General features: G+C 41.1%; 1 protein-coding gene across 10 annotated transcripts in view; it reads right to left on the bottom strand.

The window, feature by feature from the left end:
- The window catches only part of epha7 (eph receptor A7), a 231,012-nt gene extending 209,817 nt beyond the window's left edge, over positions 1–21,195 (bottom strand). For 7 of the 10 annotated variants that reach the window (XM_052024278.1, XM_052024281.1, XM_052024282.1 and 4 more), the window contains exons 1-3: positions 21,012–21,195; positions 18,129–18,196; positions 11,150–11,819 (exon numbers count right to left, since the gene is read on the bottom strand). In XM_052024278.1, the coding sequence (XP_051880238.1) occupies positions 11,150–11,819; positions 18,129–18,196; positions 21,012–21,108 (835 nt within the window). In that variant the 5' untranslated portion in view covers positions 21,109–21,195. The remainder of the gene's footprint in view (positions 1–11,149; positions 11,820–18,128; positions 18,197–21,011) is intronic. The other 3 variants (XM_052024279.1, XM_052024284.1, XM_052024287.1) reach the window with 1 other exon arrangement.
- Positions 21,196–21,476: the final 281 nt, after the last annotated feature.

The following is a 21,476-nucleotide window of genomic DNA, read 5'->3' as shown; positions in this document are numbered from 1 at the left end:
GAGATCTCATGGTTCTGATCATGCCATTGTGCACTACATGTAATTCAAAGAGATCCTGAACAACGCTACACAGGGTAAAAACATTCCTTTGACAAGGAAGATTAAATGGATCAAAGCAACTTTTGAATTTATCAAGTAATATAACCTATTAATTTTCCAACTGCCTTTGCAGTTTGTCTATCCCACTGCCTTATGAGCATTTATTCAGTACAATCTCCAAAAACGTTTTGTCATTTCCCAGTCAGTGTTTTTATCCATTTCCAAATGTTAACAGGATTACTAAAAGAAAGAATTGCTGTAAACAAGGTGTTGGCTTGCTTCCAGAATAGCGTATTCCACAAATGATTGTCTTGGATCAGTGCCAAGGATGGAAAGTGCGCTTGCACACTGCTATACTCAAGTGCAAAGACAACATTCCTCTGCAATAATAGTAATGTCAACAAAACTGTAGTTTTAAATTAACAGCCCTGGGTTATTAAAATAATTTACACAAAAATCCAATTAGAGCACTCAGCTTATTTATTTTTATTCATTCCTCCCCTCCATTCCTGAGGTGTTGATTCAAGTATGATTACCATCTATAAGCATGAGGATCCCTTCCTACCGTATGTGAGCAACCACCCTCCATGTGTGAAGTTAGACAGCAAATGCATGCAATCACTTCAGCCATGGAAAGTGCTGCAGACAAGCTCAGTTCTGTGCTGGTGAGATTAGCATATCTGTGCATCTTATGATGAGGATAGTACAGATCATCCCCAGGTTACAGCTGGGTTCCGTTCCTGTGAACTGTTTGCAACCTGAACAGTTCGCAAATTGGAAATGCAACTACGAATCAAGTTCCCAGGCAGCAGGAGTTGCCTGCAGCACCGCAGCAGCTGGCAAATCCGTACCACCGGTCTCCCAAACACTCATTTTTATGTATGGGTTACGCATAGGTTGGGTATTCATAAGCTTGGGAGGACCTATAAGTTGAATGGCAATTGCTGGCTCCCACTGCTGCCCTAACTCACCATAGACAACATATCTGCTCAGTGACTTTCCAAACTTGTGCGGCTTAGTAACAGAGCAAGTGGAAAATTTACCAATAGAACCATGAAAGCTGTTCACCCAAAATAAAGTCTGTCTTTCTAATTGTTAAGTAAACCATCAGGAAATGGGGAACCAGTAATGTGATACATCCATATTCAGCATATGTAAAACTAAAAGATCCTGTTGAATTAGCAAGAGAAATTTCCAATGAATAAATTATACTAGAAGAGGTCAAAAAATGACTAAACCAAGACTACTAGGTTATTTGTAGACTCAGAAAGTGTAACAATGTTTAATGTTAAAATCATGGTTAATTAAATTATTGAAGCACAACAAGAAGATTCCCACAACATGACTCATTCATTGAGGCCCATTGAGCATAAATGCACCTAAATAGAAACTTGCTTTTATGCAGCTGGAACAGTGATTCCAGGGACACAACACAATAGCTGCGAGGTTTATGGTGGCTGCTGTTGCTATAATCCTTCAAAAGAATTTTCTTCCAAGAAAAGCTTAAAATATGGAAGCATCTCAGTAGCAGCCACACCTGTGCACTCAGTGAAACAGTGCAATCAAAGCACATTTTACATCTCCTTAACTCAAGGTCAGCATCTTTAATTATGCGTTTATTTTTAAAGGTATCAAGTACTCAAAATAAATGATTCCCACTCCCTGTACTATATCCTGCAGAGATGTCTGACTAAACTTCGTGAGATCTGCTGTTTTGTTAACTGCTCATGCACCATACCATTTGCTGTTTTCATTGTGCAAACTGTCAGAATTGTCTGGCTTATTCAGGGGTGAAACAGCGTAATGCCTTGGAATTTCCTGGGAAGCTGCAATGTAACTGCAGCGCAAGAGATTTGGTATGTCACCAAAGACTCTTGCAAATCTCTACGGTGGAGAGCATTCTGACTGGTTGCATTACAGTCTGGTATGGAGGCTCCAATGTGCAGGATCAAAACAGGCTGCAGAGGGTTGTAGACTCAGCCAGCTCCATCACGGGCACAACCCTCCCCACCATCAGCAGTGACTCAAGAAGGCGGCATCCATCATTAAGGACCCTCACCACCCGAGACATGCCCTCTTCACATTACTACCATCAGGGAGGAGGTACAGGAGCCTGAAGACTCACACTCAACATTTCAGGAACAGCTTCTTCCCCTCCATCATCACATTTCTGAACAGTCTATGAACTCATGAACACTACCTCATTAGTCCTCTTTTGCACTATATTTTTGTAACATTGTAATTTTTATGCTTTTATGTCTTGCACTGTACTGCTGCCACAAAACAACAAATTTCATTACATATGTCAGTGATAATAACCCTGATTCTGAGTACAGTTCTTTTTTTTGAGAAAATCTGCATGTAATTGACTTGCATGGATTGTATGTTAAATATCACCTCATGTGAATTGCCACAATCATTTAAGCTGTTTAAATTACATTGCCAAACCTCTATCTACTTAAATGACAACTGTAAAACAGACCACCAATAAACTACCACCCATTTTAAGCTATTGCAGTCATTTCAGCCATGTGCCACAGACAAATTCAATTCTGTTCTGGTGTGAAGATCATATCTGCGCATATGACGATGAAAGTTGAAAACCCTCAGTATTTCTAATGATTTTTTTGCAATTTTTTTCTGAAATCTCTTTAATGAGTTATTGCATTTTTACAACTTTCAACAATTTTATGTGCATTTGAATCCTTTGCATTGAAAAGAGAAAAAGCTTCCTTTTTCTTGGTCTAACAGCTTCTAAATTTAACTTCCATAGCATCAATGTACTGAGTTGGATCTTCTAACTCCACACAAGAGATAACACAGGAACTCACCCACATTTCCAGCACCAGTGTCTAACCAAGCCAGCATCTTCAACCTGGCACCTGTGCTGCCGGCAGCCATTACACAACTTGGTGGACTCTTCATTGTCCAAAGGTGAAGCATGAACTGCTTCAAACCTTCCAGCTTTCAGACTGGGAAGAATGGCTGCAGTCGGTCTATTGAACTGAATGGCAGAAATCAGCTGCTAGAAGAAAGGTCACAACAGCTATTCTAATTAGTTCTATGTCTTCAATTGCTCTGTGTGTGTGTGTGTGTGTGTGTGTGTGTGTGTGTGTGTGTGTGTGTGTGTGTGTGTGTGTGTGTGTGTGTGTGTGTGTGTGCGCGCGCGCGTGTGTGTGTATTATTTTAATGCTTTTATTTTCTTTAAATATTATTTTTACTATTTTCCTGGTATCTAGTGATTTCAAATGTTTCTAATTGCTAAAGATATTCTCTAAAATTCTTTACAGTAGGTGTTTGGGTAGGTGGGAAAATGGGGCCTCACCAACTGATTTGTAAGTGCAGCTGTCTATCTGCACAGTGACAGTCCCTATGCTGTGCAGTGCTGCACTCAGCCACACCAAAGTGCTAGGAGCCTGGCTCCCAGCAGAAGACTACACCCACAGGCATGCCGAACTAAACAGCAAGGGCCAGAGTAGACAGGCACCAAGGGTACTTTCAGGGGGATTGGAAGAGCTGCCCCACACCCTTCCTTCTAAAGTTGCTCCTTATCTGTTCCTCAGGCTCTACTGTTTATGGTGGTATCCTGCACAATTCACAAGGAAGTCCCTAACACACATAGCATTAACCTGAGTGACACAAGTGAAGCAAGAATTTAGTAAGGAAGGGAAAATCGAACATAGTGTCACAACACTGTGTCAGCATATATCAGTTCCACATTACACCAACTCGTATTTCAGGCCCAAAGCCAATGTCATGCCAAATCTCCCTCCCCCCCAAAAAAACTATGTGCAAAAGAAATCATAAGCCACACTTCTGATGAATTATACTGTGCAGGAAAAGCAACTCTGAGGACATTTCTGGCAGCTACAAAAAGCAGGAATGACTTTCTATCTTCTTGATTTGAAAGTAATTGATGCTGGCATTGAATGCCTAAAATTAATATTATTCAACTCACTATATCATTCACCTTGATTTTCAGAAGGTCATTCAGACCATTTTTTTTGGAAGCTAGACAGTAAATTAGCACAAATTTGGCAATCACACCTAAGACACTGTAACAAAAGATGATGGTAATGCCCTATATTGGTGCAATAGAGGTGCCACCCTGAAATTGAGACCAAGAATCTTTTCCTAAAAGCTGTTCCCCGCAATCAATGATGTGCTAATTTGCTAGTGAGGAGAGTTTTATGCTGTGGACCCTTTGCCAGCGGGAACTCTGCTGATACAAAGGCAAAATAACACAAAATTAGAAACATAAAGGAGATACAAAAACATGCTGGAAATATACATCAGGTCAGAAACTTACTAAAGCGGCTTAAACTAATGTCTGACATTTACAGCTAAAAGACTTTCAACTCAGGCAACTTGGCTGAATTTGAGAAAGGTTCACTTCCTAATTGCCAACCATAAAATAGTGTTTTTTTCAAAAGTTAGACTGACATTTAAGAAGTACTTGTTGTTATCTCACTGAATGATCTCAAGCACTTCACCTATAATGAATTGTTTCTCCATGTTGTGTTTACTCTGTAGACAAATGCTGCAGTCCCGCCGCTGTAAGGAGTTTGTACGTTCTCCCCATGTCTGCGTGGGTTTCCCCCGGATGCTCCAGTTTCCTCCCACATTCCAAAGACGTACGGGTTAGAAAGTTGTGGGCATGATATGTTGGCGCAGGAAGCGTGGTGACACTTGCGGGCTGCCCCCAGAGCACTCTATGCAAAAGTTGCTTTTCACTGTGTGTTTTGATGTACATGTGACAAATAAAGATCTTACATATAAAAAAAATTGCACTGTAATCCTATAACCAGCAAATGAGTTGAATGGCAAGTTAGAGACACAGGGGACTGCAGATGCTGGAATCTGGAGCAACAATCTACTGGAGGAACTCAACGGGTCGAGCAGCATCTGGCAAGTTTTAGTAATGATAACTCGAAATTACAGAGACCTTTACATTCTTCCTCAAAACAGTGTTTTGAAATCTTTGACATATGCTTCGCCTTTCAGTTATCCCTAAATTAACATCGCCAATGCAGATTATCTATTCATTTTCTCATTCCTGTTTGCTGGGCGTAATTGGCTGCCCTTTAATGAACCACTGCAAGCTACTTAGGAAGGGTGAGATTTTGATTTTGTTAAAGGATTTTTTTGTGTAAGCAATGGACAACACGGATCATCTGGGTTGCTACCAGCCTACATTCACCACCCTCACCATCTCTACCTTTCTCAGGATGGGCTCTACGATATTCAACCTCTCCATCATCAGCCGAAGAAGCCCAACCCACTGATTGTTCCACCCAGATGGAAGCCTTATCAAACTAACGGGCTGCTGGAGAAAGGCATCTGTTTGACACCATTCACTCTCCGGCTAAATTCAAAGCTGGAAATGATCAAGACTTCTTGAACAGTGGGCGCTCTAATCAATAGCATTCTGGGTGCTGCTTCAAAGCTTTACTCTCATTTTCCCCAAGCTAATGACAATGAAGATTTCAACCAAAGGTTTCTGAATGTGAATTTACAATATATAACTGAAGGGCAAAGAGAAAGTTGGTTGGAATGGATTTCTGTTAGATATTATTAGCCTGATGCTTAGCACCTTATTTCTGTAGGATTTCTGTGACTATTTTTGCAAGAATTGTACACAACGAACACATAAGGTTTGAAGTTCTTTTAAAATCTGTGGCCAACTCAAACTTGTGCATAGACCTGAAGTGGACCAAATCACTGGTGAGAATGGGCAGACCACCAAATGCAATGATATCAATACACTGAACATCCTCAAAGCAAACACTGCCAGCACTGACAATTCATGAATCAAGGGAAAATGGTTTCAGAAACACTTGCTCTTCCATGCATAATTCCTTGCTGTGAAAACTAAAAGCTTCCCTCAAGTAGCATGTGCTTACTCCACAGGTCCAATGCTTTGCAATAAATACAGACTGTGATTATGTTCGTACTATCAGTTCTGTTTTCATCCAGGCAGCGGAGTGAGAGGGAGCAGAGTGATTTGGGCTTTGGCTCAACGGGCTTCAGCGAGACCGGGTAATAGGCGAGAGTTATAGAGCGGGTGTAAGTCACTGGTTTACTTATCTCAGTAGATAGTATTGGACAGTGCCATAGCAGTATGCATCTGGGATTGGTCTTATGTTTGGAGTGCCAGATGTGGGGACCCTGGGAGAGACTACCAGCCTCCCCGATGACTACATCTGCACAAAGAGCATCGAGATGCAGCTCCTCAAGGAACGTGTTGAGACTGTGGAGCAGCAGCTCGATGACCTTCGGCTGATTAGGGAGAGTGAGCAGGAAACAGACAGAAGATATAAAGAGTTTGTAGAGAGTACCTCTGTGGCAGTCCCCCTCGAAAATGGGTATCTCATTTTAGATTCTGTTGGAGAGGGTGGCTCGACAGAGGAAAACCACAGCAACCGGGACTTTGGCACCGTGGCTGGTGCTGTGGTCCAGAGGGGAAGGAGTAATGCAGTGGTTATTGGGGATTCTATAGTGAGGGGAATGGATAACAGATTCTGTGAACCCGACAATGAATCCCGGATGGTGTGTTGCCTCCCTGGTGCCAGGGTACAGGATGTCATGGACCAGGTCCAGAATATTCTGAGGGGAGAGGTGATCAGCCAGAAGTCTTGGTACATGTAGATACCAATAACATAGGTAGAAAAAGAGAAGAGGTCCTGAAGGAGGAATACAAGGAGTTAGGAAGAAAGTTGAGAAGTAGGACCTCTAAGGTGGTAATTTCAGGATTACTACCTGTGCCACGTGCTAAAGTAAGTAAGAATAGAAAGATCTGGCAGATGAATGCGTGGCTGAATGACTGGTGCAGGGGGAAGGGCTTCAAATTTCTGGATCATTGGGACCTTTTTTGGGGGAAGCATGACCTATTCACTAAGGATGGGTTACACCTAAACTCCAAGGGGTCCAATATCCTGGCGGGAATATTTAATTTAGCTGTTGGGGAGGGATTAAACTAATCTGGCAGGGGAATGGAAACCAGGATGTTAGGATACAAGATGTTAGGGTAAAGGAGGAGGTTTATAGAAACAAGTCCAAGATAGTGTGCAGTGAGGATGGTAAGAAGGACAGGCAGGTGAAAAGTCAGGATAATTTGCTAGACGATAGAAGCACAACAAAATCAGTAGCAGATACCGGCCTAAATGTACTATTATTTAAATGCACGTAGCATTAGGAATAAAGTGGATGACCTAGTGGCACAACTACAGATTAATAAATACGACATTGTGGCAATCACCGAGTCATGGCTTTATGACGGATGTGATTGGGAACTAAATGTCGAGGGGTACACAGTGTATAGGAAGGATAGGCGGGTAGGCAGAGGGGGTGGTGTGGCCCTTATGGTGAGTAATGATATAAAATCAATAGAAAGGAAGGACATTGGGTCAGAAGAAGTGGAATCCTTATGGGTGGAGCTAAGAAATAGCAAGGGTAAAAGGACAATAATAGCAGTTATATATAGGCCCCCTAACAGCAGTCAGGATGTGGACCATAAGTTGCAGTTAGAAATAGAAAAAGCGTGTCAGAGTGACAATGTTAAGATAATTATGGGGGATTTTAACATGAAAATAGACTGGGAAATCCAGCAAGCCAGTAGATCTCAGGAGAGTGAGTTTGTAGAATGTCTACAGGACGGCTTTTTGGAGCAACTTGTTGATGAGCCCATCAGGGGATCGGCTGTTTTGGATTGGGTGCTGTGTAACGATTCAGAGGTGATTAGGGAACTAAAGGTAAAGGAACCATTAGGAACTAGTGATCACAATACGATTGAGTTCAGTTTCAAATTTGAGAAGGAGAAGCTGATAACTGGTGTATCGATATTTCAGTGGAACAAAGGAAATTACAGTGGCATGAGAGAGGAGCTGGCCCAAATTGACTGGAAGAGTAAGCTAGCTGGAGGGACGGCAGAGCAGAAATGGATAGAATTCCTACAAGAAATAAGGAAAATGAAGGATAGATACATTCCAAGAAAAAAGAGGTTTTGAATGGAAAAAAGGCACAAATGTGGATAACGAGAGAGGTGAAGGCTAAAATAAGAGCAAAAGGGAGGGCATACAAGGAAGCAAGAATTAGTGGGAAAACAGAAGACTGGGAAACTTTTAAAAACCTGCAGAAAGAAACTAAGAAGGTCATTAGGAAAGAGAAGATGAATTATGAAAGGAAGTTGGCAGATAACATTGGAAAGGATACTAAGTTTTTTTTAAATATATGAAGAGTGAAAGAGAGACACGGGTTGATATAGGACCAATCGATAACAGTGCGGGAGAGATTATAATGGATGATAAAGAGATGGCAGAGGAACTAAATGAGTATTTTGCATCGGTCTTCACTGTGGAGGACATCAGCAATATACCGGATAGTCAGGGGTCTCAAGGAATGGAACTGCGTTCAGTTAAGATTACTAGAGAGAAGGTGCTAGGAAAGCTAAATGGACTAAAGACAGATAAGTCTCCAGGACCGGATGAGGAGCATCCCCGGGTTTGAAGGAGGTGGCTTTAGAGATAGCGGAAGCACTGGTGATAATTTTCCAGGAATCGATAGACTCCGGCATGGTTCCAGAGGACTGGAGGGTCGCAAATGTAGGTCCGCTGTACAAGAAAGGTGGGAGGCAGCATAAAGGAAATTACAGACCTATTAGTCTGACGTCGGTGGTGGGAAAGTTATTAGAATTGATCCTCAAGGATGAGGTTATGGAATACCTAGAGGTGCAAGGCAAGATAGGTCCAAGCCAACATGGTTTCGTGAAGGGAAGATCCTGCCTGACCAACCTATTGGAGTTTTTTGAGGAAATCTCAGGTAGGGTGGATAAGGGAGAAGCTGTAGATGTTGTGTATTTAAACTTTCAAAAGGCCTTTGACAAGGTGCCGCACAAGAGGCTAATAAGATGAGAGGTCATGGAATTACAGGTAGGATATTGGAATGGATGGAGAATTGGCTGGTAGGCAGAAAGCAAAGGGTGGGAATAAAAGGATCCTGTTCTAGTTGGCTACCGGTTACTAGTGGTATTCCGCAAGGGTCGGTGTTGGGGCCGCTTCTTTTTACTTTTAATGTACAATTTGGATGATGGAGTAAATGGTTTTATGGCTAAGTTTGCAGACGACAACAAGATAGGTGGAGGAGTAGGGAGCAGTGAGGAGACAGGAAGGTTGTAGAGAGACCTAGATAGTTTAGGAGAACAGGCAAGGGAATGGCAGATGAGATTCAATGTTGAGAAATGTGCCATTGTACACTTTGGAAGAAGAAACAAACAGGCAGATTATTATCTAGCAGGGGAGAAATTCAAAGTACAGAAGTACAAAGGGACTTGGGGGTACTCGTGCAGGATACCCTAAAGGTTAACCACCAGGTCGGATCGGCGGTAAGGAAAGCGAATGCTATGTTGGCATTCACTTCAAGAGGCATAGTGTATAAAAGTAGGGAGGTGTTGATGAGGCTCTACGGGGCACTTGTGAGGCCTCATTTGGAATACTGTGTGCAGTTTTGGGCCCCATATCTTAGGAAGGATGTGCTGATGTTGGAGAGGATTCAGAGGAGATTTACGAGGATGATTCCCGGAATGAAAGGGCTTACATATGATGAGCGCTTGTCGGCTCTTGGACTGTACTCACTGGAGTACAGAAGGATGAGAGGGGACCTCATAGAAACATTTAGAATGTTGAAAGGACCGGACAGAGTAGATGTGGCCAAGCTGTTTCCTTGGTGGGTGAGTCCAGGACCAGAGGGCACAATCTTAGAATTAGAGGATACAGGTTTAAAACAGAGTTGAGGAGAAATTTCTTTAGCCAGCAGGTAGTGAATTTATGGAATTCTTTGCCACGTACAGCAGTGGAGGCCCGATCATTGGAGGCATTTAAGGGGGAGATAGATAGTTATCTAATTAGTCAAGGTATCAAGGGATATGGGGATAAGGCCGGAAATTGGTTTAGAAAGGAATAGTTTCTTTTTCTCTCTCATGAACATTCCTCCATTTCTCATTTCTTTTTTCTTTTTCTTTTCCCTTTCTTTCTTTGGAGCAGACTCGATGGGCCAAATGGCCTACTTCTGCTCCCTTGTTTTGTGATCTTGTGATCTTGTGATCTATTTCGATTTAAAATCATTGGAAATTTCTTGGTCATTCCAAGCAACATTAAGTCTGCAGTGCTTCAAAGCAACATTTTTACAGCTTAAGGTATGAGCTAAAGAAGCTTATCTTTGAAAAGAGTCGGTGTTCTGGTCAACCTTGATCTGTTTGGAAGATTATTTTGTAGTTTGCTGTGCAGGATCAACTTCAAGAAGCACACACTTGTGTGTCTACATGTAACAGTGCCCTTCACTCATCTCCCTTAGGTGCTGCTTTGTTATTGGCAAGGACCAGAGATCAGAAAGTGTCAGCCATGCATGTTTCTCCTGATGGCACTGTAAATATTTAAATATCTTTAATACTGATCACGTTTGCAATATCATTTTTGCTACGGACTTTCTCAGCATTCGACATGAGAAATGACATGATGAAGCACTGGAAATGGCAAAGTCTGAAGTGGGGCTCGAGGAAGAGGATAATTAATAAGGGTTGTAATCAAAAGAAATATTTAAGCCTAAAAGATTTGTTTTCTGATATCTAAAAATCTGCTTTTTTGCATGCATTGCTTTTCTTCACTTTTTTTTATCCATTCAAAGGGTTTAAGGAATCGGCATGGTCACCCAATTAGCCATGGTCAAGAACAGAAGCAAAAAACACAATCTAAGAAAGCTTGAAATGAACTCGATGCTCCCAGAATTACCCACACACCACGCTCTTCCTAATTTAACACTGTGAATCCTTTGGCAGACTAATCGGAAACTGATAAAAAATAATATTACTGAAGCAGACACATTCATGTGACATGCAGAACCAAAATTACTACCTATGGATAATTTCCTGGTGAGAATCAAGGACACCAACTACTTAAGAGCTGATTTAAGATCCATGCCTTACAATCTGAAAGCTTATGGTTATTTCTAAATAATGCTTTGTTTCACCTTTATAATATTTAACCCCTGGAGTTAAGTACTTATAAAGAGATTTGATAAATTACATGTGTAGCATTTCCATCTAAATCAAAGTACTTACCATCACAATCATCCCCCTTCTGCTGAAATCCGGCTTTGCAGATACACTTGCCGATGGGCACCAACCACTCACCCTCAGCACTGCAGTGCATCTTGGGAGGGTTTTCTGCTTCCTCTTCTGCATCGCTGACACAAGTGCCGTGCACCTCCACCAGGGATGAGAATTCGGATCCTGTCACCGTGTCTGGGAAAATCGCCAAATTTTCCACGATCGACCAACACTTCTTATAGTAAACACGTACAGACACCAGGGCAATGCAGGCTCCCACATCCTGAAAAGCCAAGTAGAATCCCTTTCTCGACAGAGGCCCGATTTCTCGCACCTCTGTGTTGAGCTTCATGACACGCTCTCCAAGGTCTCCTTGAGTAAAACTTTCATCTGCTGCAATGGTATCTATTTTGAGGTACTGTACCTCCTTAATGTTCCTGCCAGCATCTGAGTCGCTCTCAAAGTAATACAGGTTAAATGTCTCCTTGCATGTCCCCAAGACTCCTGGAATGCTGTTACAATCCCTCAGGGTAAACTTCATTTCTACAAATATCCTCTGGGCATTGCTTCTTGCAATCCAGTTAGTCCGCAGCCAATTGTTCTGATTAGGTTCCATTACTCTGCACACCTGGTACGTGCGGATGGGGATGTAGTTCTCGTCTACTCCACTGATCTCTTCCCACTGAAAGGCAGAAGAACAAGATATAACTTTCCCAATGCAGAATATAAAAAAAAGAGACCAAAAATATTGAAAACACACTTCCATGTTTGTAAAGACTGGTTCAGAAGCTTTTTACTTTTAAAGGTATTCATTCAAATGCAATGGAAAATGTAAAAAATCAAGGGTTACTGTTCTATTGTGTGACACTGTAACTTATTTTTTTATCCTTGACAAACGAGGGAATATTTTAGATTGGACAGCTTTGGAGTATTGGAGATACAATCAATGTGTTATGAATTCAGAAGAGAGGTTATTACACAAAAGCTTTCAAAGAGAATGTCAGCTGCATCAAACTATTCTACAGAATCCATGTCCTTCAACAAAAGAATCACAGCCAATGAAATGATGTCATTAATTCAATTCCACTTGAGACCCTACCAGGTAATACGAACTTGCAGCTAGTTTAACAGCTCCCTAAGGCATGGTACTACACATTTAAAACACCATGAGGATAAATTTATATCATGGGGGTTCAACCACCAGTCTGATACTACAGACTAGCAGTTGCAACAAACTGGTCTGCTCTAAACACTGGTTTGTATTCTCGAGCTTAACCCGCCTATAATATTTCCCAGTATTAACTGTAGAGAATAGTAAATCCTTCAGGATCCATGGGCTGTTATGTCAAATTCCCTGCCTAAGTTTCCAATTTCCAATACTCTGCAAAAGTGCACGTTCTTAATAAAACTCCAATATGTCACTACCTGAACATTCACATGTAGTTGCTGGTCCAAGACAGCAGAAAGCAATTCCTGCTCATTATATCAATCATCTTCACTACACCTAAGCAACTCATCCTCTTCTCTCGCCAACAACAAGATCAATAAGGAAAGGTCAATTGATTTCTAGGATTATTGGATCTGTCCATATATTGCTCAATATTTTATCTTGGAAAATCAATGACTGGAAATTGTAACTCAGTGCTGTTTATAATACAGTAAATGGCTCTTCCATTGGCTAGTTGAACCTAACCCATGAGCTGTTGGGAACCAAGGTTGGATCTCTGGTATAACTCAATCAGCTGGTCATCAGTTTGGCAGTGACTACAATTAACCTAAGTAACATTTGTATTTTAAGGAGCTTATGTAAAGTTCCATATGGAAAATGTTCTTGTGAAGATCAGATGACAGAGTTGAACTGTTGCATGCCACATAATTGAAGCCCTTGTCAACATTCATTGTCAAACCTGACACATGGCCACTTAAGCAGAGTACTAAAGAGCAATTGGTGCCTAAGGAAGTCCCGTGGTCACCCCCGGGCATCTGCTGGGTATTTGAGGGTTATGGGATACCCTAGAATGCAATGCAGCTGTCAGAAAACAGGATCAGGTGAATTTTTTCTGAACAGACTATTTGCATCGCAAGAATGCACTCCCCACAAGACAGCTGCTCACTTGCCTTTGTACTGAGAAATGAGGAAAGAAATTGGAGTGCAGCTGCAACTATGAGAGACACATGAAGGCTGGAGTTCATAACTTGACTGTGTCCTTTGGCTTTTGGGCTGTCCACCAGATACCAGAAGAATCTCTGGTTCACTGGTAACCTCAATCCTCAATAATCCTCAATGAATATGTGATGCTGAAAGTGAGATGGGATCCTATCTTGCTCATACCTTATTAAAGGGGGGCAACTGCATAAGCAACAGGCCCACTGATATCAATCCCCAAAGAGATTCTGGAACTAAACAATCAGGACATAGGAATAAGATGAAGCCATATGACTCTTTGAGCCATTCAATAAAATTATAGCTAATCTTTTACTTCAATCTTAAAATACTGTACTATCCCCAGGTTCTTTGATTCATTGGTATCCAAAATTCTATCTATCTGAACCCTGAATAGAGTCATGGACTGAGAATCCCCAACCCTCTGGGAGGGAAGGATTAGATAGATATTAGAGCAGGATAAAATGTCAGCACAACATCGTGAGCCAAAGGTCCTGTACTGTGCTGTAAAATTCTATGTTCTATGTTCTTTCACACAGTAAGATTCTTAACATATTGGGTGAAATAATTTTTACCCATCTCAATGCTAAACTGGCAGTCTTTTAATCTGAGACTATCATCCCTAATTCTAGACCTCTCAGCCACGGGCTACAGACGCTCAGCATATACCAAGTCAAGCCGCTTGAAGACGTTAAATGATTCAATAGGATCCTCTCCTATTCCTTGAAACACGAGAAAATACAGGCTTAAACCACTCAATCTCCTCTTGAGACAATCTCTACATTATCTAACGCACCCCATTTATTTTAACTTCACCTGCAGTGCACCCAATCATAGGCTCAGCAAAGAGCAAATCCACACTAATGTTTGCTGAAAAAGAGTGCAAAAGAACGGGTGAAAAGTTTGGCAAGAAAGGAAAGCAGGAAATTAAATGGACCATTTGAAGGATTTTCTATGTCATTTGAAACAAAATTCTAATCCTTTTATCTTTGAAACTAGAGAACTGGATAAAGTGCCTTTTATTTCTGATTTCACAGTATATTAATGTGGATTGAACCCTGGCTAGATGAATTTATCAAGTGTAACAGGCTCAAGGTTCATTAGCTTCCCTTTAACTGCAGCCTGAAAAAGTTTCATAATCAATTTATTTTCCAGACATTAGTGGGAAACAGAAGCGAAACTATACTTTATATATGTTTTATTCATGGCCTGAACAGTCACATTTTCATATGTTTCTTGATTAAGATCTTGATGAGTGCATGGTTGGCATCTTTACATAGCTCTTCATTAATAAAATGTTGGCACAACATCGTGGGCTGAAGGGCCTGTACTGTGCTGTAATTTTCTGTTCTAATTTCCAAAAACTACACAAGAAGTGTAGTAAACGTATAAGCCACATTGTGCCTTAGCAGAATAAAAGAAAGTCTTAAAACATGAAAAGATATGGAACATATGTTCTCACAGTTTGTCCCTCTATCGGGACAGAAGTATTTTATGAATCAGTGCAGATTTAATTTCTCCTGCAGACACATGTTGCCTGATGTCCTTAATTCTCCCTGCTCATGGTAAAGATATTTACTTACTTTATTTGTATGAGACCTGATTTCAGATCCATTTTTCTGTATCCCAATACTCAAACGTTTGTTAATATTTGCTTTAAAAGTAAACCCAGAACACAGTTGCCAACTGAAATGTAAAGGCAAAAGACAAAATCCCTTCCCTAATGATCAATGTGATTAATAAAGGGTCTGACAGACGTTCAAGCTGTTAAAATATATACTACGTCATTAATCAGCAAAACAAAATACTTGTAGAAAATAACTACGGAAACTTAGAAAGATGGTCAAGTAATCTGGGTAAAACAAAATATTCTAATTAAAGCCTATGGATATCCAAATTGCCCACAATACCCAGGCAATAATCTTTTTGTTGTTGTTCTTCTATTTTGAGGGTGGCAACATAATTTTGCTCAGTAAACATCAATTGACTTTTTACATTCAGTATCAAGGATGATACAAATTCATTTCTTAAGTTATCACAATATTACCACCCTGTGGTATATTGTACATAGACAATTTATACTTTATCTTCACTTATTTTCTGCAGGGTACCTGTATGGTGACATTCTCTTTTATTGCACCACAAAAATGCAAAGACCTATTTAGCACTCCCTTTGCTATTATAGTCCAGGATTATTTTAATGAGAGGTAGGTTCAAATTAAACGAAGGCAGACAAGTTGAGGACAATGACAGCACCAAGTAATACCTGTTGGTAGCAAGAAAAGTAGCTGCATTAAGAGCCTTTGTGTGAACCAGAGCAAGTAAAGAAGAATGTTCTGTCTAAGACACTCTAAAGAGACAAGCTCAGACAACAAAGCCACTCAATATAGCCACCTTTTGCCAAAATTGCATCTCTTTTATCTGATTGCCTCAAAGATAAACTGAAACCTTTCTGAAGAGCTGAGTAACAATCCTTTCTAAATCCCATTTATGAAAAGCCCCCTGTAATGGTGCAGACAACTTCTGGAATGTGCAAAGCATTGATATTCATTTACCTCAGACAAACACCCTGTTACTGAAGTCCTTCTGCAGTTTCCATATCACAAGATTTGCAAGGCTCACACAAAAGCCTCTGCTGGATAACTGACTGCAGGGCACTCCAGTCAAGGGAAAGTTGTGCCTTTATTATGTTGCAGTACCTGGTAAATTAACTCCTTGTATGCTGCAAATAGTTGTGGAACTTATCCAACCATCAGAAATGTCAAATATGATTACTACATGAAAAGATGCTGAAAACTGTATGGATTGGGAATAGGATTTGTTGATATTCAAGTATTATTTACATGGATTCAAGTGGTGCAGAACTTTGCCATTTCCTCTCTAAGACGTTAAATATAGTCCAATCAGACAAGATTAAAACACCGGCTTTTTGGCAATTGTGGGTATTGTAAATGCTGCAAGGTTTGGTGAATTCTGAAGGAACACAGGAACCAGCGGCTAAAACTGGCAAAATTGGGAGTCTGTCTGGGAGGAGATAAAAAGATGGAATGTGAGGAAATTGCTGAATAGGTGAAAGTATATTGCTCAGCAGAGTTATTGTATTTTTGATTTCCCTGTCTTTGGAGTCATCAATACTGATACTTAATGTTCCATTCCCAGTATTAAAATGTCTCATTCGAATGAGCACAAATATTAATTAAATTCATCAAAGACAACTCAAGTATAAAAATGGAGATTTGGTTCTTACAGATTCTGACACAGCATTGATCTTGTTTTATAGACAGTTTTGTCTTCCGATGGTGAATGTAGAGATGGTACAGTATCACAGAATAACCAGTCTCTGTATATTTCAGAGCATTCTTATGACATTCATTCTTGCCATTTTCATCCTGATTGTTTTAATTTATTAGCATCACATATTTGTGTGGAATAATTCCAAAGGTTTTTTTCAGAACTATGCAATTTTGAAACACGAATAACTTCACACATAGCCTAGCAGAAATTCTTTCTGCACAAATTCTGTGATAACTATGTGATCCACGTCCTGATTTAATCAAAACAAATTATTCTAATGTGCTTGAAACTTTTGCTCAGGAAGTTATTATCTGTGGATTACATGCAAATATCTGTCAACCCTTTGGCCCCCCAAAAAAACTGAGAGGAGCATTGCTGCACTGTTTAAAGTAAGTTCCAGTGAGGTATAAATTTTAAAAAGAAATGTAAAGTGAAATCAAACATATAACTAACATCAGAAGAATATCTCACAAAATGAAAGCAAAACACTTATTACATTACTTTGCATCAGAAAGATAAACACATAATTGAAAAAAATATTATTCATAATGATGTTTTGTGTAAATAGTTACTGCTTTCATTATTTAGTACATAATTTATATGATAATTTTCAAACCACAACATTCTCCATTTCAGCTGCTATCCAGTTCCTGAATTATCCTATAAATACCAGAGATACCACTGCAGAAAAAGTTGATCCCAGCCAGCCTGTGATCTGGGTTTAGCTCCAGGATGAATATAGAATTCTCTCTGACCCACTCACTGAAAGCGGTATAAACAGGACAAAATTCTATCAGGGGAAAATATTTAGGACAAAGGTCTAAACAGCTTACTCAGATAGCGTGGTTATATATTACACTCCTCTGGCAACTGAAGTGTCTATTTCCCCATCATCTTGCATGTAATTCAAAACTTCAAAATATTTTCATGTATTCCATTGTTATGGAATTAGCTACTCATAAATCCTGTGTGATATTATATAAATATGTTTGCTTGTTTAAAATTAGGTTTTTATTTTAAGTATTTAATATATTTGATGCAGGATACATTTGTATTAATTGCCCTAAGTAAAGTGCAGGTCTAGCAAAGTTACTTACATGGAAATTTCCCAAAGGCAATTAAAATTGCACGTTTATTTCTGACAAAATAAACAGTTAGAGAAAGGCGAAATCAACAGATCACTCTAGGGATAAGAACGATGTTAGCTTTATTGTTTGTGTGTGTGTATTGGAAATCAATTGACTGTTATTTATTAAATTTCCATTTGTCCCAGGTCTCAGCTATCTAAATGATGGAAGGTGTGATCTATGTTACCTTCTGATATAACATTCCCTTGTAGATTAGTGCTAATCGCTTTAAACAGTGGATCTTCTCACTAATTGAGGCGGTGATGTGTGGTCACTAAGGAATGTTGTAATGAAAGAAATCGAAAAGTAGATCCAACGGCGAGGATGTGATCCTGGAGGTTGAGGTTAGGGTTGCGAGCCTTGGCTAAAATATTGGGAAAACGAACTGGAAACCTTGAAGGCTTACCCCGTCAGCGGGAAAAGAAATCCACTCCAACTCCGTCTGCTGCGCTTTGGAATCCAGCAAAATAACTACTGGAAAGAGAGAGAGAAATCAAACGAATAAAGTGCAACTGTTGTCACCTAATTACATAAACACAAAACAGGTTTATTGTGGGATCAAACGATAAAATTCAATTCAACACTTACCCCAAAACCTATTGTAAGGTACCTAAACGCAGAGTACATTATTTAAAGCAAACGGGACTAATTAAAGCAGTATTTCCAAATCTGGCGATTTAACAGAAATTATGCGTGCTTTCAAAACTATTTTTTTCATATTGTAAGGAACCGCCTTCCATTCCCACTCGGCCCTCCTTTTATTTTTAAATATGACCATTCAAATGAACCGGGTATAAATTCATACGTTTCTTCACCGACTTGTAAAATATTCTTAACAGTGGTGCCCGGCTGCCTAATCGGGCCGAAATAAAAATATCAGCACCGTTTACAGTGTGTGTGAGTGCGTGGTTAGCCATCGGGATGCATTTGCAGGAAACTGGAGATGTCACAGCCTCTGGTTTCAGCCAGGACTTGCTCGCTCTCTTAACTTTGGTCTCATTGACGAGAATTCACTGTCAATTCTTCTTCTGGGAACAAGGGTTTAGGGCGGACAGTTAGACGCGGTTTTTCACTGCAGATCGAATTCGAGTCCGATTCTGGCGTCTGCTAGCAAGCGTTCGAGCGGTGTCCATCACAGACACTCTCCACTGGAATTTGTTTTACACACTGTAGGGAGTTTACAACAGTCTCCGAACGGACCTGAGCAATAACTCGCGTCCTATTGTACACTTATTTCATTGTCAATTGCACAATTACTTGTTAACATTGACGTCTATTAAAATCAAAAGACAAAGTATTTGAATTTGTAAAAGATTTTTTTCATCTATCGATAGTCAGGTTAGTCTTGATTTTCCTTAAAGCCGAGTTGTACTTCATTCCGGCATCGTTATAAACTCACGTTAAAGTATAAACCAGGATTAATGTATTGCCACTGGCTTTTCATGTTGTTCTATGCTGTCTCCCTCTCTGAGAGTATTTTATTTACTTAGGTTTGCATGGGCATCTCTTTATGTGTGATCAATGCAGGGGTGGCCCCAGTTAGTTCTGAGCGGATGAAAATGGCATGCAACTAACCAGCGTCAATTTGTATCAGGAGAGTATCAGTTCTCAGCGAAATGTTTGACGATCGCTCTATCGTCGGGAAGTTAAGGTCAGACGCGGGGGATGGCAGAAAGCTCTGCACCTCTCTTCAGGTGCAAGAATGTGCGAACAGAAACTGGAGCCCGCCTCCAAGCGACAGGTAACTCGCACAGTCCCACCGACAGCAGGCTAGCGCCTAAAATACAAACCTGGCTATCAGTTCATGGAACTACTGTTCTATTTTAAAAAATATCGGAAATAGGTGTTACGTTTATTCCACGCGTTTATTTAGTGTTGAACGATTTTGTCTAATGCAAAGGTATGCGCATCGTCCCCATCTGAGCAGAGTAATAACATTTGGTGTTAATGGTAAATTTGGCAGCAAATCATTTCCATGATCAGTAAACAACAGGCACGGTTTACGGATTGTGTTAAATTAGTGTTTAGTGCTTGGTGTTTCACGCTACTTTGAAATGCTGAAATGTAGTAAAAGTGCCGAGCCAGTGGAAGGGAACAGTCGCCACTGTATGGTAATTTTGTGATGCCGCTCGGGTCCGTACACCAACTTCACGCAAGTTTATAGTCTCTTTAAAAACTGGCAATGTTCCATATTTGCCACTGAGCATTCCGTTACTGTACCACTGCGACACCTGCATTCGTAAAGAGAGATGGGAGAAAGCCTTTATCAACAGGATCTGTCTGGGAGTGAAGACGGGTACAAATATCAGGGTCAGACTGTGACTCAGCGCCGTCTTCTCACCAACAAGGCGGCCGGATTATTTGGCAATTTGTAAAATTCTCTCTCATCTTCGCCAACCCGTTCTTCCTTAATAGTGATCAAACTAACTTTCTGCTCCCGTTGCATGGCACCGTTGGATTTTTCCTTTGGACGGCGCGGCCGATTTGTAACAAGAACGCGGCGCTCCTCGAAGCAGCAGAGCAAGCGAAATGTAACCCAGCTCTTCACAAAAAAACTTTTCAGCGGCGTTCCCAGCACTGGGGAACTCGGACGACCGGCTGCTCCGAAACTCTGCCGCCAGCAATTGTTTCTAGCAACTGTTATGTCACATTTCCCCGCAGATGCAAGCATCCACGTTAAAATGCCCACGTTTCACCGGTTGCAGTTCAGCATTTGCAACGTTATCGGGCACTCGGCGGCTCGGGGATGCGACTTCCAAGCTGCAGAAACTGGCCCTGCTGCCGTCTGACTTATCTGGAAGTGCGCGGTTGTCGGTCGGAGAGATTTCCAAATCGCTTACTGCAACGGTTTCAAGCGACAGAAGGCAACGCAGATTTTTTTTAAAAAAACGAAATGAATGAATAATGTAGCGGGCCGTGCGTCCAAAGAGGCAGAAACATTCGACCGCTTTGCACGGTTAAATTAAAACGGATTTATTCCAATGTGTTTTGTGTTCCCTTTGCCATTTACCCAAAATCGTGGCACCAAATCTGCGTGTAGATCTAAAGTGTGCAGTGCGCGCCTAACTCGGTGCGTCCAGTGATGGAACTCCCATTGAGCTGCACCCTCGGTAGATGCTCCACTGTCTTTACTGGGAAGGGGATGGAGTCTGGACTCTGACGGGGACAAGACGGCGGGGAGCTTCCCACATGTCCTGTCCAGAAGTAGCGAATCGGTCAAGCAAGCAGTACCTTAAAGGAAAGGGGGGGGGGGGGGCGGGGGGGGAAAGAAGACTTTTCTGTTTCTTACCTTCTCTTGCAGCCTGCGTCAGATGCGTGAGAATGGTGCTGAGTACAGAAATGCAGCAGCAGATAATCCAGAGAGCGTGGCTGAGCTTGGAGCCCATGGTGTAAGCGGTGGCTTAGATTTTGGAGGTCTTTTTTTTATTAACTGCTGCTCTTGCAGCAAACTCGCCGCGTCTCTATGCTTTAAGTCCCAGGCTCTGGCAGCAATGCTTATTCCACACACTCAAATAGAGCCCGGTGCTTGCAGAGGGCGGAGATCCGGGCAGCCGCCACGTCAATCACACGATTCCGGCGCTGAATGACAGCCTCGTCGCCCATTCACGTACAGGACTTGAGGATAGGACTGGCCCGAAAGGAGGAGGAGCGCCACCAATCGGAGGGCGAAAGGGGCGGGGTTGTTTTTCTCCAATAAATCCAAGTCTGTACAGTAACTCGCGTGGTAGCGAGAAAGAACTAAAAGGGGATTTTA

The sequence above is a fragment of the Pristis pectinata genome, chromosome 10 (genome assembly GCF_009764475.1).
Source record: "Pristis pectinata isolate sPriPec2 chromosome 10, sPriPec2.1.pri, whole genome shotgun sequence".
Lineage (NCBI taxonomy): Eukaryota > Metazoa > Chordata > Chondrichthyes > Rhinopristiformes > Pristidae > Pristis > Pristis pectinata.
This window is presented reverse-complemented; position numbering and strand designations above follow the sequence as displayed.